Genomic DNA, 16,228 nt, shown 5'->3' with positions numbered 1-16,228 from the left:
ATACAGATGGTTTCCCACTCTACTGACATAGAAAGAGATTCACAGAATATTGAAAAAATAAATGCAAAAGTACTTTTGTGGCCTCTACCTCTGTCAGGACACACTATAATCTTCAGATATGGAAGGCCATCAGATGCTCTCTTGTGTGGCAAAACGCCATTGTTTTTGTAAAATGCATCTCCCAGCTGGGGTGCACAGGTCTCCTTAGGACCTTTTAGGATAGGCTCCCTGTTGCACCCAAGTTACCCCTGGGAACCTATTCACCTCTTCAATTCATTTCGCTAATTACCACCTGCTGTGGTTTGAATATGTCCCTTGAAAGTTCATGTGCTACAAGATTAATGCCCAAACTCCTATATGCTCATGGCATCTGGAGGAGGGGCCACTAGGGGTGATTAGGATGAAATGTACAGAGGGTGGCCATGTGATAGCCCTGATGTCTTTAGGCAAGGAATCAAGATCATCCGAACCAGCAAGCTAGCTGTCTCCACACATGATTTCCCCACCCTGCTTTGGTTCATCCTGATGGCCTTGCCATATGCTTCAAGAGTGTGTCCTCCAGACTGTGAGCTAAACAACCCCATATCTTTAAAAATTACCTGGTCTTGGGCATTTGGTGGCAGCCTGAGAGAGAAGACTACGACATCAGCATTTCTGGGAAGCTATTTAGGGTGAGCCCTCCCTACTCCCCTGCCCAGAATCTTCTGGGGTGGCTCATGGGAAATGGGTCTCACCTGGCTCATGGTGGCTCTCAGCATTTCCAGGAGCAGTAGGGCACCTTCTGTGCACAGCCCAGCCCGGAGCACTTCTTGCTGGTGGTGCTTCTGCAGGAGCCACTGCAGCATGGCATCCAGGTTGTCCTGAAGGAGGAGGCAGAGCTATGAGGAGACCCAGGGCACCAGCTCTGTGGCTTGTGCACCACCGCCTGTTCTGAGGCACTTCTAACAGCAAAGTAGCACAGCACTGCAGTGGCCACAGTGCATGGCTACCCAGAGGGAGTGCGAGATGGAGGCAAAGCCTCTCTAGACACTGAAGACCCTCATGACCTGCCCCAAGTCATGTAGGCTCCCTTGGGCTCAGAACATGGCTTGCCCAGCACAGGAAAAGGCCTGGGTCCCATCTACAGCACCAGTCAATAAATAAGCGCAATTTTTTTTTATAAATTTTGTTCGTTTGGTCTGACCTCACAAGCGCTCAATGTCCTAAAGAATGCCAACGACCTTTTTAAATGAGGTTATAGAATACATAGGAAGAATCCAAAGGTTGAGGGGAGGTGTGGTATAGACAGAAGGGCAAGGATTTAGAATCAGCACTTTGAGCAAGGACATGAAGGGTGGGGTCTGCTCAGCCTCCTGGAGGTTCAGTTTCCTTCTCTGAGAAAAAATCCCATTATCCACCCCAAGAGATTGTTTAAATATCAAGTGGAATAAAATATGTAAAGCATCTATCATAGGCCTTGACACTTGTCAGACGTTTGTTTCCTACAATATGTTGTTAGACAAATAAAAGTCCAGGTCTCCATGAACTTAGTATAGTATATTTAGAACTTTGAAGTATGATCTGCAATAATGTACTTTCAACATCTATCTAGATATAGATCTGCCAAGTATAAGGATATACAAGAGAGGCAAACGCTAGAGCTTTCTCTACACATTTACACCTTTGCCCTATTTCAATTCAGTTTCACTCGACAAAATTAAGACCAAGAAATGATTTCCAAGTCTGCTTTGTGTCAGGTGCCCAGGGAGGCCAGTAAAAGGTGAACCCTGTCCTATAGATGCTCAGTATCCACACAGGCAGGCTCACAAGTACATGCACTGGTGCCATGAAGCACAAAGGTATACAGTCACAGAGAAGGAAGGGCCTAGGAACTGTGGAGGAAGTGGCACTGGATCTAAGGACCTGAGTTTGAGGAAGGATGCTTCTGCCAGGCAGGTGATGATGGAGAAAAGGAACCAGTAAGAAGAATGGGTAGGTGAGCACAGAGCAGCTGGCTTTCTTGGAGAAATGACCAAGGGCAAGGATAGCAAGGAGGGAAAGTTAGAGACAGGTCAGGGACCCAAACGCAAGGGACCTTGGAGCCCCATCCAGAGTATGAACCCAGTCTTGCAGGAATGGCAGCCAACAAGACTTCAACTTGGAGTTTGAAGGTGTGGAGGGTTAGGTGGGTGCCGATGAATGAGAGAAAGAGGGGTGGGATCCTGTGCCCAGTGAGTGTGGACTCCTCTTGGATCATTTTCCAGGAAGACTAGGAATGTGGTAAATGCACAGCATTTGATCCAGAGTGTGACCTCTGGTTTCCAGTGGGATAGAGTTTAACACAGTTGTCAGCCTCTGGTTTCCAGTGCGACAGAGTTTAGCACAGTTGTCTAAAAGAATAAATCAGTAGAAAGAGAGACACTGGAAAGATAGTACAGAGAGAGGACAAGGAAGGCCTGAGTCACTAGGAAGGTGCAGAGTCCCAGGGCACCCGGGAAATCCTGCCTTTCCCATGCCCATGGTGAGAAGGTGCTGAGGAAGGTCACAGGGAAAGCAAGTGGCAGTACACAGATGCCTCACCAGTACCTCACTTCTCAGCTATGTCTGGGAAAAGCAAGACTTTAATTCCAGACTGATCCAAACCAGACTTACCAGGAGGAATAGTGGATGAGCTAAGGGGGTCATAGACTAAGAGGAGGTTGTCTGAGATCTACTTGGAGAGTAGGCCACTAGGGAAAAGAGTGAATGTAACATTCACAGCCCAAAGGAGCAGCAGGCAGTGAGCACAGCATGTCAGGGAGCTGCCTCAGTCCTGTGGAATCACAAAGCGAGGTGCCCTTTGGCCCCAGGGTGCTGCCAGGACCCACCTTGGGCCCATCCATCAGCTCTGTCAGTGGTGTCTGCAGGAAGAAAGTGTACACGATGAGGTAGATTTCTGGAATGTGAACACGGTGACTCAGGAAGTCGGTCAAGACACGGAAGCCAGGGAGCAGGCAGGGGCTGTGTTCGGGCACAGCTGGGGGGCTCCTCAGGTTGTCTGTGGGTAAAGGAAGAGGCCTGAAATGGAGCTGAGAACAACTGCTTTTGATCTAGGTGTGGGCGGACACACCAGGGGTTTTTGCCACCCATCCCTACCTTAGAGACACAGGACTGAAATACACATTCACAAAGTTGGGACAGAAGAAAGCACGAGGCTGTAACTCGTTTTCCTATTCCTGACACCCTCGTTCATTCACTCATTCATCCATTAATTAATTCATGTGTCCATCCATTTGTTCATTCATTTATCTATCTAGCCATTCATTCATGCATTCATCTATCTATTTATCAATTCATTTACCCATCCATTCCGCCAGTCAACTATTCATTGATTCATCCATTCAAAGACGGATACTCCTAAATGTCAACCACCTAAGAAGCAACCAGGCACTTTTGTATTAGGCAACTTGGATACAGAAGCACAGACAGTGGTAGAAGGGGTGGGCAGTAAGTGATGAATCATAAACACTAGGAGAAAGTAGGGAGCACTGCAGAGGACAATAGGAGGGTCAGGAGGATTCACAGAACTTCCCTGACTCAGTCAGGACCCTCCTCTCTTGAAAAACTGAGACCCAGCCAAAAGATGAACCCCATGGGCTGGAAGAGGCACACAGGCAGCAGAAGCCAAGTGGGAAGAGCTTGCCCTTGCAGGTGTGTGAGAAGACAAGGACCCTGGGACTGCTGGGGAGCAGCATCCAGAGGGGTGCAGAGCATGGAGGCAGGAAAGTGCTGCCCAGCAGCCCTGGGATGGGGGATGATCTGGGGCCTGTCTGGGAGAAGAATTCAGGTGGTCCTTCTACAGGGAGTGGCACGGGTCCTGAGGCTTCACTCATATCCCAGGACCGGGTGCCCATACTCACCCATCACAATGGGCATGCCCTCGGCACTTCGCTCCACCCAGGAGCCCACAGACAGGCCATCTTTGAATCGGGCACGGAGGGAGGGGCTGGACAGGAAATGCAGCAGCAATTTCAAGGCCAGCACGGTGGTGCTGGGATGTAGGTGTCCCTGCAGGAGCAGCAGGAACCAGTCAGGGCCCAGACTCAGAAACATTTCCTCCTTTGACCTGGGGGTGAATAAATTCAGTCCTTTATCTTTCAAGCCATGAGCAAGTGTCACATCCAGAAGAGATGATACCTGGCTTCAAGGGTCCCTTAGGAAAGGCAGTTAAGGTTGGCATTTGATTACGACTTAGTGAAGCACAAACCAGTACATTTTGAAAGAATGCAGAGTGAAATGATGGCAGAATTGTTGCACAGTGGATAAATTTGTTCATTAACTGCTGCATTATAAGTTGGTCAAAACCTTGCAAAGCAACTGGAAACTATGTATGAAAATAAGTAAAATAATGCATGCTTCACTAATATTCATATGTACATAGTGCAGGAACAGCCATGTGTCTAATTTAATTACCACTGATCTAGTCATAGAACAAAATGCTTATCTCCTTTTTAAAGGTATTAGTCAAAACCAGTCTAAGTGGAATAGTCCAATATTTGCATATCTTTATCAGTTTAGGCAAAGAAAGGCCATGGACTACCACTTTCAAAAATTAATTTTAAAATGATGAGTCTGGAGAATAGACTTGCTGGAGGAACTAAACGGAACAGGAGGACTGGGAGGTGGGCAGAAAGGACAGTGACTGAGCACAAGACTCAGCCTCAGGAGTCAGGAAAGAGAAATCTACACAGAGCCATGTGGTCTCAGTTTCAGCTGACAGACTAGGCAAGGCGGGGATGTCCCCTGAAATGAGTAGTGGACTAGGGACCAAAAAACTGTGCTCTTTCCTAACCCTGCCTGTGATGCTCATGGACTACATGATTTTGGCAAGACTCTTGATGTGCTCTGGTCATTTGACTCAATGATGATGATTGTGGTGATGACGGGGATGATGGTGGTAATCATGGTGATCTCCTCCCCTCGCTCCAAACACACAAACACACCAAGCGTAAAGTCACAGAGGCTAAGGAATTGTACTGATGGGCTGGTGGCTGCATCCCAGGAGCCAGGAACAGTGCCCGGTATACAGTAGGTGCTCAGCAAATAGGTGCTGAATAAATGGCTCCAGGGTTGCAAGCAGACATGGGAAGAGTTAATGGAATCAACTTTATGATTACACATTACGTTGAAAGTTAATTGAAGACAGATGCCATTTTTTTCCAAGTTGGAAAAATAACTAAAGCACTAAGAGTAAATAGCAGAAGAATTTGGCAAGGCTTTCCCTTGATGAATGTTACTTGGGCTAACCATTTCTCCATTCTGCTGTGTGCCAAGTACAGGACATCAAAGTCAGTGATCCTCACAACTGCCAAAACAATAACAATTACATGATGGCAATGGTGACAAAGGAGTTGATTGAAATGACACCGAATCTGTTTCCAGTTACTCTTGCCCATTGGACATTTACATCTGAATATCTCAGGGCAAGGTCTGGTTTATTGGGTGGAGAAAATACAATTTTTGTTCTGCCTTGTGTAGGAAATACATCACAGAAAACAGATTCAGAGATACTAACTTTTCATTAAGAAGAGATTTTAATACTGCACCCTGTAGGAGGCGATCTCGTGCCAAATCACTCCTCCTAGAGCTACTCACTCAGAGGACAGATGGAGCTGGGGGGAAGATATTACACCGAGTAGCATCTCCAGCAACTGGTTTCTGAGCCTGATTGTCTTTCCAGATGTTTGGCTTCCAGCTACAAAACAGAAAATTCAGATGTGAGAGAAAACGGATGTAAAGAGACATAACATTCACTGCAGTGAGCCATCATATTCATCAAATGCTTAGTTTACCCAGGAACTGGGGGCATGGATGGGACTCAAAATTCTAGAATACAAGGCAATCCTTAAAACAGAATTTCAGGAGCTGCTGAAGTTCTCTTTACCTAGAAATTTCCTCAATGCTATCTGTCTTTGGAAACAAAAAAAAAATGGTAAAAGCAAATCTATCTTTCAGCAGAATCTTTGCAGGTTATAGGCTGCAGCATTTCCAAAGCACCTAGTATGTACTGGTTTTATGGGCGGCATTGGGGTTGGGTGGTAAATTGGGGTTCTGTGTTCTCTGGCTTCTTGCTTCCAATCCACTTCCAGACAAGGCCTCTATGTTTCTCAATTATGTTGCTCTGAAAATAAAAGAGAAGCCAGAACAGAGGACCTGAGGAGAAGAAACATGACTTCCCAAGCATCAGTGAAGCCCCAGGAGATATCTTAACACTGCTTTACTATGATTAGTTGGAAATTTCAGTGTGAAGTCCATATGTGAAAACTCCAAAGTTGTGCAATTATCCATCATTCATCCCCTCACTTGCCAGGCATCTTGGGAGCAGTTCGGGGTGCAGCACCCTGCTGCAGAGAGAGCGAAGAAGAGATGGCTTGGAGAATGGGACTCAGATTTGCTTCTGCAGTATTTGGATTCTGACTTCTTCTCTAAGGTCCTAACCTCACTGGGCCTTACTTTCCATCATCTCCAAGATGGGAGCAGAATTCTCACTCTTGGCCCGAGGATATGGGGTAACATAATTCATATGCACCAAGTAATGCTGTCCCAGAGGGCCTCCTGTGACCATGGGACTGGTTAGCACCTGCCCTGTCCAATACCATAGTCACTAGTTTCATGTGCTTTCCTGGGCTCTTGAAATGTGGCTAGGCTGAAGAGCTGAATTTTCAACTGCATTTAAGTTTAATTAATTAAATTGTAAATGTAAATAGCCACCTGTGGCAAGAGACTCTGATCTTGGGCAGCACAGGCCTAGAGGGCCTGGATGCAATGGGCCCAATGTTCCCCTCACAGCACCCTAGCAGCCGGGATGGCAAACAAGGCAGGCTTCCATTCTGCACCTAGTTGAGGTGAGAGAACAGCCCAAGGAAACCAACCCCAGACTGTGAGTTAGACAAAGGCCCAGGGGCCTCAGAAGCAAGGAGGACTGCACAGTTGGCATGGCAGGGCTGAGAACACTGGTCTAGAGGAGGAGGCAGGGATGGGGCAAGCAAGGGTGGCATTTCTGGAGATCAGCATGGGCAAAACAGACATGGAGGCTGCCCCTTTGTGCGCTGGGACCTCAGGTGCTCAGGCATCTGGATCCAGAGCTCTTAGGCAGTGGAGATCCACCCATGAAGCGCTGCTGAGGCCCAGGTACTATCTCAGGGAGCTGAGCATCCCACGGGCCTCAGAAACCAGCTGAGGTTCTGGGGCAGGAATATGTGACCATGATCATAAAACTTCTCGGCTGCAGGTGGCTTCCCTGTCTCCCTCAGCCCCCGGCATCTGGGCAAGTTCCTCTCACCAGGCACTGAGGAGGCTGGGGCTCCATCCACGGAGACCTGAGTCTCTTCCACTGAGGAAGGCTTGAGGGTATACACAACAAACAGACCAATCCTGTACACAGCAGGAGAGAAGGACGAGGGGAAACAATGTTATCCTGTGGTTGACACAGACAGTACTTCCAGAAATTTCTAAACTCTGTTGGGATTCGTCAAAGTGGTCTCTGGCATTTGTGGATCAGCCTATGAGGAGAGTGAGGCAGAGGGTGGCTCTGGGTGGCACACACTCTGAGCTAATGCAGGCGCCACCACTGCTTCGGGGATGGCCACACTCATGGGAAACCTCAGGGGTGTGTGAGCAGCCCAGACAGGGACCCACCTCTCACCCTACTCCCTCTTCTTCTGACTCTCAGCCCTCAACAGGAGCCACCCTGGCAGGATCCTAGTGCTGTCACTGGGCTGAGCGCAGCGAGGACACGGCTGGCCCATGCCCCTCTCTAACAGTCCTGGCAGCTTGGTGAGGTACCTAAGCAGGTCCCGGATGCTGAAGTGGCCCCTCAGCTGGCAGCCCAAGATGTCAATGATAGTGGGGACCTTGGCAGGAGCGAGGCTGGGCTCGCTGAAGAGGAAGACAAGCCTGGGGATGAGCTGGGCTTGGTGGGCGACCTCGGCATTCCGTGCTCCTTCCCTGCAAGCCCAGGAGAGAGACAATAAAAGCTTTTACTGGAATGAACCGAATTCACTATGTTTCTGCTAAAAAGCTTTTCAACACTAGGCTTGTTCCTAACTCCAACGCTCTCTTGGCACCTTGTCAAGATGCCATCAGACATCCATTGAATATGCATCTGCCAAGTGCCAGAGTCGCTAGGGCACCACCCCCAGCCCTCCATCCTCCGGAAACAGCCTTCAAAGACAAACCCCAATTATTGACTTTTAAATCCCGAGCTTCGAGGAAAACGAATCCCAGCCTCAGAAAACTCTGAACCAAGACAGCAGACACTCATGTGACCCAGAGCCAGTCCCCATGCAGAAGTGAGGGGCCTGTCTGGGTGTGTGTGCCATCTCCCTACCCGCCCAAGCCACAAAGTGGACTTCTGTATCCCTCCTTGGGATAACCACAAAGCCAGTTTCCAGTAAGTTCTGCTCCCTCAAAGAAAGCAGCTCCCAGGGTAAATGTCTGTTTCTTAGAAAACAGCAATTTCAGGTGGAGAAAGTAAAAGTGGAGTGGAGTGGGCAGAAGAGGAGGGGAGTTTGGGTGGGAGGATTGCTCCTCCAGGACTGCTCTTTGCCATGAATACACTGAGTTCTCCGGAGCTCCACATCTCTGATACCCAAAGGAGGCAGAAGCAGCCCCATCCTGTGAGCAGGAGCTGCACCCATCACCTGTGAGCTCAGCCATCTGAACAGGTGTGTGCTTCCCTGAACTTCCAGCACTAAAAATGGGGTGGGAAATGTGGTGTGTTTATGACAAGATCTCCACAGTAAGCGTCTGGATGGAGAGAGGTTTACAAATGCATCCCAAATGCCAAAGGTGCTAATGGCCACGGGAACAGCTCAAGAAGGTGAGGAGGCAGGAGGAGGACCTTCAGCAGACACTTAGGACTCCCTCTTATTCTCCCTTTCCATGTGTTGCAGAGGAGAAGCCAGCCTGCTGGCCAGGCTGCAGGGTCCTAATTGGCCCAAAAAGATTCAGCCCTATTTTCAGCACCATCAAGTCAAGAAACAGTCCTGCCTCTGCCAACCCTGCTAAGCTGTGGAGATGTTTGGAGGAGCTGCCCAGCAGCCACCTGGTAACCACGGAAAAGGTCTGCAGAAATGATGCAGCCTGAAGGGACAGAGGGACATTGCTCAGGCACGGGCACAGGGGCAGAAGGCCTGGGAGGGGACAGCTGCCCCTTTCTCTTGTAGGAGCCATGAATTCCTTCATTGCCCCCTTTCTCTTCTCTTTCTCCTTCCTTCCTCCTTCCCATCCTTCTTTCTCTTCCTCCTACCTCAAGCTGCTTTGGGTTCTTTTTCTGCTGCTTGAAACCAAAAGAGCCCTGATCAGTTAGAAGTGGTTTGGAGAAGTCTGTTGGGGGAAAGTGGGCTGAGAACCAGGATGAGCCCTGGAGCTGAGTTTTCCTCTGCTGCTCACACTGGCAGAAACTAGATTTGGTGCTTGTCCCCAGGGCTACAGAGGCTTCTAAGTCCCCAGCTTTGGCCCTCTCAAGTCCAAGGCCATCAGAGGAGAGAGACTTGGCCCATGTGATATGACCACCTGGAAGGACAGCTCCCACCGGTCCACCCACTGGACACAGGGAGGAGGCCAGTTACCGAGCCTCAGTTGTCCTGCCCTCTTGGTCCTTATTCCTGACATGAAGACTTGGAACTAACTCAGGGCTTCTGCCACCACCCCCTACCTCGGTGACTGGAGGATGTCCATGAGGTGGGAGAAGAGGGTGAGCTCCAGGTTGTCAGCAGTGTTCGTCCAGAGCTGAAAGACACAAACACCGAGGCCAAAGCACTCATGCGGCAGGATTCACAAGCAGCATGGTGCCAGGTATGGGTCACCCATAGCCTGAAGCCAATGCTGCAATGAGACCAGCTCCCCTTAGGGAGCTTAGGAAGCTCCCCTCCAGCTTAGGAAGGTGAGGGAAACCTCTCCTGCGGAAGCTCAAATTCACCCCTCTCTTCCAGTCTCTGCTACTGCTTGGGGCTTACTGAGGATCTGGATTCCCGCCAAGGTCACCTGCATTAACCTTGCCTGCATGTGCCCAGTGCTGGGCCCACACCAACAACACCATATGCCAGACACATTGCATCCATATCGGAGTCCACAAGACAACACAAGTCCCATTTCACAGGTGAGAAAGTAATGGCAGAGACAGAGCAGCTGAGTGACAGGTGTCATTCACAACCATCAAGTCAGAGGAAACGGACCAGAACCCAGGCCTGATCCTTTCGGGTTTTACACTTCACGAAATACACATGGCTTGACGCACAGCAAAAATATAGCTGTCACCGAGCCTCAGGGAGGGACTGGTGGCATACCTTCCCATGCCATTGCTACTTCTTTCCTATTTGTCATCTTGAAATCTGACAATTCCCCAGGCCCAGAATATAGCAGGTAGGGAAACAGGATCATGAGAGTGTACCAAGGGTTGCAAAAAGAGCTCAGCCCGAAAACAATGCCATGTGCACTATCATGTGGGCAGAATGCCTGGGAGGGGACAGCTGCCCCTTTCTTTTATAGGAGCCATGAATTCCTTCTTTAACTGCTCCCTTTCCCTTCTAGGGAAGAGAGGCTATGACAGACCTCAGATGCTGAGTCATGGGACAGAGCTGCAGGGAGACAGGTTTGAAGGCATCCTAGGATGCCTGAAATCACAGCTGGGTGTACAATGTCTATTCTGTACCTATAAACATATGATAGAGTTCAATTTATCAATTAGGCACAACAGGAGATTAACAATAAAAACTAATAACAAAATAGAACTATAATAGCAAGTATTAGTGTAATAGCTTATTTAAAAGTTATGAATTGTTGATTTCTTGAATTTTCCATTTAATAATTTTGGACTCTGGTTGACCGTGGGTAAATGAACTTGTCTACAATGAAACTACATGTAAGGAAAGACTATAGTATCTTCATTAAGGGAAGAAGGGAAAGAGGCTCAGACTGAGTCACCCTGGTCTCTGGTTGGCAGAAACTGGTGTCAAAGCCTGGTATTTTCTTGTCTGCACAGTAGAGGGGGCAGACAGTGACCCTAAGGGCCAATGATGAACCCACTTGAAATTGGCAGGTGTCCCTATTCCACGTCCTGACTGCCAGGAAAATGCAAAAAGCCCTGTGGACACAGCTCATTAGGAGGCTATGCACGCAGTTACCACCCCTCTCCAGCCCCAGGAGCCTGGTGTCACACATATCACGTTGTGGATCCTTAATGTGGATCAATTAAATTCTTTAAAAGAATGGAAGCAAAATGAGTGAGTGGTGCTAGGAAGCCAGACTCAGGCAGACAGGTTTCTAGCCCTTATATAACTTAATATAAGCATAGACGCATAGAGGGAAGCCTACCAGGCAGGGCACCCCAACATACCCACCTGCAGAACTCTAAGACCCTTGTGAACTTGGAGCATCCATTCATGAATTTGTTCATTCAACCAAACAACAGCTTGGTGCTGTGAGCTGGTGAGCTGAGAAAGTAAGAGATGAACCTGCCATCCAGTAATGCAGGTCCCCTGTTTCCTTCCTACAGGAGCTTCTAGCCCCCCATTTCCCTTCCAGCACATTAGAACAACTTACCACAGCTACTCAAGGTTACCTAGCTTTTCTAGATACTTCTTTCTTTCCTTCCTTCTTTCTTTCTTTCTTTCTTTCTTTCTTTCTTTCTTTCTTTCTTTCTTTCTTTTTTCTTCATTCACTCATTCATTTAGTACTGGGGATGGGACCCAGGGCCTTCATGCTACATCCTAGCCCTGTTTCACTTTTGTATTTTGAAACAGGGTCTCACTAAGTCACTGAGTTACCCAGGCTGAGCCCGAACTTATAGTCCTCCTGCCTCTGCATCTCAGAGTATAGAAATTTCTTTGCACTATACTAAATATCTGAATTTGGGAAGGCATAGAAAATTGACTCTTTTGGTTATTGTCCTGTGTCACATAACTATGCAAGGAATGTGTTGAAATATATGGATTAGATTTGTTTGCATATCAAATAGACAATATTCGGACACTGCTCTCTCCTTAACTGTTCACTCTCAGAAATGAGCTTCTTTAAGAATCCAGAAGCCTAAGACTTGAATATCCTCATCTTCCTATTCTCCTCACCTCTCAACTTCCTGCCTCTCAACTTCCTATCCCTCCTCGCTTCTCAGTTTTAACTGCTATCCATTAGTCACCATTGATCTCTCCCTCTTGTCTCCAAACTTTCTATCTCCTTTCTACCTGTTCTACCAACAGTCTCTTCTCCCACTAGCTAAGAATCTGCCCCATCTTTGCTACCTCTTCCCCCTCAGCCTACAATGAGACTTAAAAGTCTCTCACCTTCAACACAATCCCAGAAGTCTTGAAACTCCTCCTTTTTGCTTTCTAATATCATATTCAGGACTTGGGCAGCTATCTTTATGCTTCAGATTACTTCATTTTTCATTCCCTGAACTGTGCCTTGTTTTGATCTGGTATCGAGATTAGCTGGTCAGGTGAGCTGGAAGGGTGCCTGTTCTTTTTCTGTTCCTGGGAGAGGTCCTAAGTCTGAGGCAGCCTGCCACCTGACTGGTAGATATTCCCTATAAACTCCCTGGGCCTACAGTTTCTTTATGGAGGAGGTGACTTGTATAGATTTCAAACCGGTGATTCCATTTATTTGATGGTGATGGGAACATTTGGACTTTTTATTTATTTTTGAGTAAGCAAGCTGGGGGAACAAGTTTTCTCTGAGACTTCAAAAGAGCTAAATTTTCTAACTTATTCACACAAAGTTTCTCATCTGATTTTCACATGACCTTTCTAATTGCAATATTCACCCCTTTCCCTTCCTCATATTATTTATTGGAGACTTCCCTCTTTTTTTCTTGACCATCTTTTTCAGTGCTGAGACTGGAACCCAGGGCTTCCCACACACTTGGCAAGTTCTCTACCACTGAGCTACACCTCCAGCTATTCATCAGTCTCAACAGTGGTTTATCTGTTTTACAGGAGACAGATCTTATTGCTTCTCTGAATATTTTATCTTTCCTATTTTATTAAGTTCTCTCTTTATTTTTTCTTTCCTTCTTTCTCTGAGTTTTGTTTTTGTTTTTTTTTGTTTGTTTGTTTGTTTTGTTTGCTTGTTTGGTTGGTTGATTGATGGGTTGGTCGCTCTAACTTCCTGATCTAGGAGCTCTATCCATTAATTTTAAGGTGTTTTCTCTTTCTAATGTAGACATGGTGACTATAAATCTCCCCAGTCCTGTTTTCAGCAGCAGCCCCACAGTAGTTGGGTATCTAGTCCCACCACTGACCTTCAATTCTGAGTCACATCTAACTGAACAATTTCTTCACTGATCCTTCTCTTTAACCCCACAACCTTTGCCTCAACGCAGGTTCCAAATTTTCCACTGGAATTTCTGCAGCCAGCTCTTGATTGACACTCTGCTTGGGGTTCTTACCACCAGTGTAACATATCTAACATAATATTCTAATATGTAGCAAACACAGAAGCAGTTTGGCGAAACTTATTGACTATCTAAAAGTTGATTATAAAAGCTTTATCCTCATGTTTCAGCTTTGATAGCTTACTCTAGGAAAATTATTTTAAAGTGGGGAGGAGTGCTGTAACTGGAGGAGTACTGAGGATGCCAGGAACTTGCTGCCTGGTAGAAAGTTCCCCTGACCTCGGTGCAGTGCCCGTGTATGTTCAGAATTAAAATATTGAAATGTGTTTGTTACATGAGAAAAGGCAGGGCTCAGAGTAATAGCGCTACTGTGATCATGACTGCAATTAAAGAGAGAATGTGGAGATTATCACCCACACTTGACACTAGGAGACAGAATCTTGGGACGAGGAGGGTCTTCCCACAACATTCTAATTTAAAACTCTGTGATAAGAATAAGTTAATTTGTAAGAAAGACACAGCTTTTAAAGTCATCCTGTGTCTCCACCTATAAAGGTTAAGGCTGGTACCTTTTTTCATCTCCCTGCCTCCCCTCCAGCCCCACCCCACTTGAACTGACACAGAACAGCCTATGCCACTGGGTCACATGCACAGGATGCCAGGCCATGCCATGTGGAGGATCCACAAGCAGCACACCCCCACCTGAAGGCTCTCTCCCTGCTGGATTCTATGATTCAGCCCCAGATGCCACTGCCTAAAGCTGTACAGCCTTTCTCTTCTCGTCCCACCCTGTGCCTGTCCCACTGTGGCACCCAGCATGCTGCAGTGCGGCCTCACGGCAGTGAGGAGGCCCTAGGTCCTGGGTGTCACAAGGACTCTAAGACATGGCCAATCCCCATCAGCTCCTCTGCAGTGGCTCTTTTAAAGAATCATTGGAAATGGCAAAGTACCATCCAGAAGAAAAGGGATCACTCTTTCAAACCCTCATATGGATATGGTGCTTCCCAGTTTAAAGAATTCTCTCAGATACTACCTGGTTTAATCCCACCACAGCCACAAGAAAGAGGTGACAGTCTCCACGTCACACATAAGGATGATGGGGTTCAGATAGGTCAAGAACATTATCCAAGGCCACATAGCCCAAAGGTAACAGGATTTAACTATAATCCAGCCAAGGCTCCAGAACTTGTGTGGTCGCTGCCATGGGCACTCTGGGGGAAGCTAGTGGACTGGCGTACCGGAACCTCCAGACTTTTACCATCACATGTGCCCACACACACTCTGGAAGGCCACAGCCCTCTGGTTTACCTCGAAGTCACAGAGGATGTGCTGGAAAACACTCATGTTGGTGACAGCAGATGGCCTGAAGCCCAGCTCTGCAGTTCCGGCCACTGAGAGGATGAGCTGGAGGATGCGGTGGTTGAGGAGAGAGGTCTTCTTCCACAGAAGGAACGCCAGGATCTGGGACAGAGACACACGGAGCAGCCTGTGAATGCCTGGCAGGGGTTGTCGCCCTCAGCAGCCTGTTCTTGGGCTGCCCCACTGGCAAAGCCCTGCTTACTCTGCTTCCATCCCTGCCTCCACATTCTCAGAAGAAAAGCCTCCTCCAACTCTGGGGCTCCTGCCCTGCTTGTGCTCCCTTTCCTGAGCTCATTGAATTGGCCTCTCTCTCTCTCTCTCTGGGTCACCTGCCTCTCTCTGAATCTCTTGTCTGGTGTTTCCCTGAGTGACAAGTGCTGCCGGTCCCCTCCTTGGCTTCCCATTTTCTGTTCCTGCATCTTTTATGCATAAGCATCTCATAGGAGCTAAAGGCTCACCAGGAAACCTCCATCCCCTCAGGAGCTCAGTCATAGCAGCCTTGCTTCCTCTGTGACCACCAGATGTGTCCTTCCGTGGTCCCAAAAGCTAGCAGTACCTGCATCCTACCACCCAGTGGAGAGGCACTAGGGTCCCAGCAAGGCCCTCAGGAGCCAGCACATCCAGGAGCCTAGGAAGATGCATCCCACCAAGCACCCAGGCTAACACAGCACCCAGGCTGCCAGCCATCCCTGGCACCTGGGTCCTACCCTGAGGGGGCTCCTGCTCATCTCCTGCACAGCTCAGTTCCCCATGTCTGGTTCTAATGCAGTCCTCTGTGTCCCCTTCTCCCAGACACACTGCCCTCCTCTGGCAACACAACCAGGAATACAATGCAACACTGTTTCAGACTGTCCTTGGCACAGTGTTGCCAAGTCTGTAATCTGATCACCCCCGCTTCCCCTGCCAAGACCTAGCAGGGTGGCCCCAGTCTGTGCCTCTGGTCCTGCTCCTGTGGCTCCTCACAGGTCACCTCCCTGCCATGCAAGAGTCACTTGAGGACAGTATCCATGTCTCCTCTGATAAACAGCACAATTTTCCTGCACAGGCATCCTTCTAGGACCTCAGCTTATGTTTGCACAACCTATGTAATCAGCACAACCCTATCCAACAGGTGTGTTACTGCTGGTTTACATGTGGAGAAACTAAGGTACAGAGAGATGAAGGACACCCATAGCTAGTTCTGAGCAGTATGCAGAGCCTCTCCTTTATATGAAATCTAATGTTCATGGCAACCATGAGCTTTGGCGGTCCATATCCCTTCCTGTTCCTTCATGAGGATACTGAGAAAGAGAGGGTAAATAACTCTTCCATAGTCACATAACAAGTAAGATGAGGCAGGATTCCCAGGTAGGCAGACTAGCCCTGTGGCTATGGTAAAGGCAGCAATGGAGGATAAACAGAGGGTCCTAGAATCACTAGGAAAAGCTCCAGAAGCTGCACACAGGTTAGCACCCAGCTCAGAGCCACACGGGCTGGCTATCACCTGGTCTTCCTTTGCTGTGACCATGCCAGTCCCAG

The 16,228-nt window shown here is 48.1% G+C and overlaps 1 protein-coding gene across 1 annotated transcript in view; it reads right to left on the bottom strand.

Moving 5' to 3' along the window:
* The window catches only part of Wdfy4 (WDFY family member 4), a 247,344-nt gene that overhangs the window by 143,809 nt on the left and 87,307 nt on the right, over positions 1-16,228 (bottom strand). Inside the window, exons 24-31 of the mRNA XM_033761851.1 lie at positions 14,660-14,812; positions 9,677-9,750; positions 7,804-7,965; positions 7,301-7,392; positions 5,614-5,713; positions 3,879-4,084; positions 2,847-3,016; positions 735-860 (exon numbers count right to left, since the gene is read on the bottom strand). Coding sequence (XP_033617742.1) covers positions 735-860; positions 2,847-3,016; positions 3,879-4,084; positions 5,614-5,713; positions 7,301-7,392; positions 7,804-7,965; positions 9,677-9,750; positions 14,660-14,812 — 1,083 coding nt within the window. The remainder of the gene's footprint in view (positions 1-734; positions 861-2,846; positions 3,017-3,878; positions 4,085-5,613; positions 5,714-7,300; positions 7,393-7,803; positions 7,966-9,676; positions 9,751-14,659; positions 14,813-16,228) is intronic.

Source organism: Fukomys damarensis, unplaced genomic scaffold, assembly GCF_012274545.1.
Source record: "Fukomys damarensis isolate Sample0158 unplaced genomic scaffold, DMR_v1.0_HiC HiC_scaffold_1, whole genome shotgun sequence".
NCBI lineage: Eukaryota > Metazoa > Chordata > Mammalia > Rodentia > Bathyergidae > Fukomys > Fukomys damarensis.
This window is presented reverse-complemented; position numbering and strand designations above follow the sequence as displayed.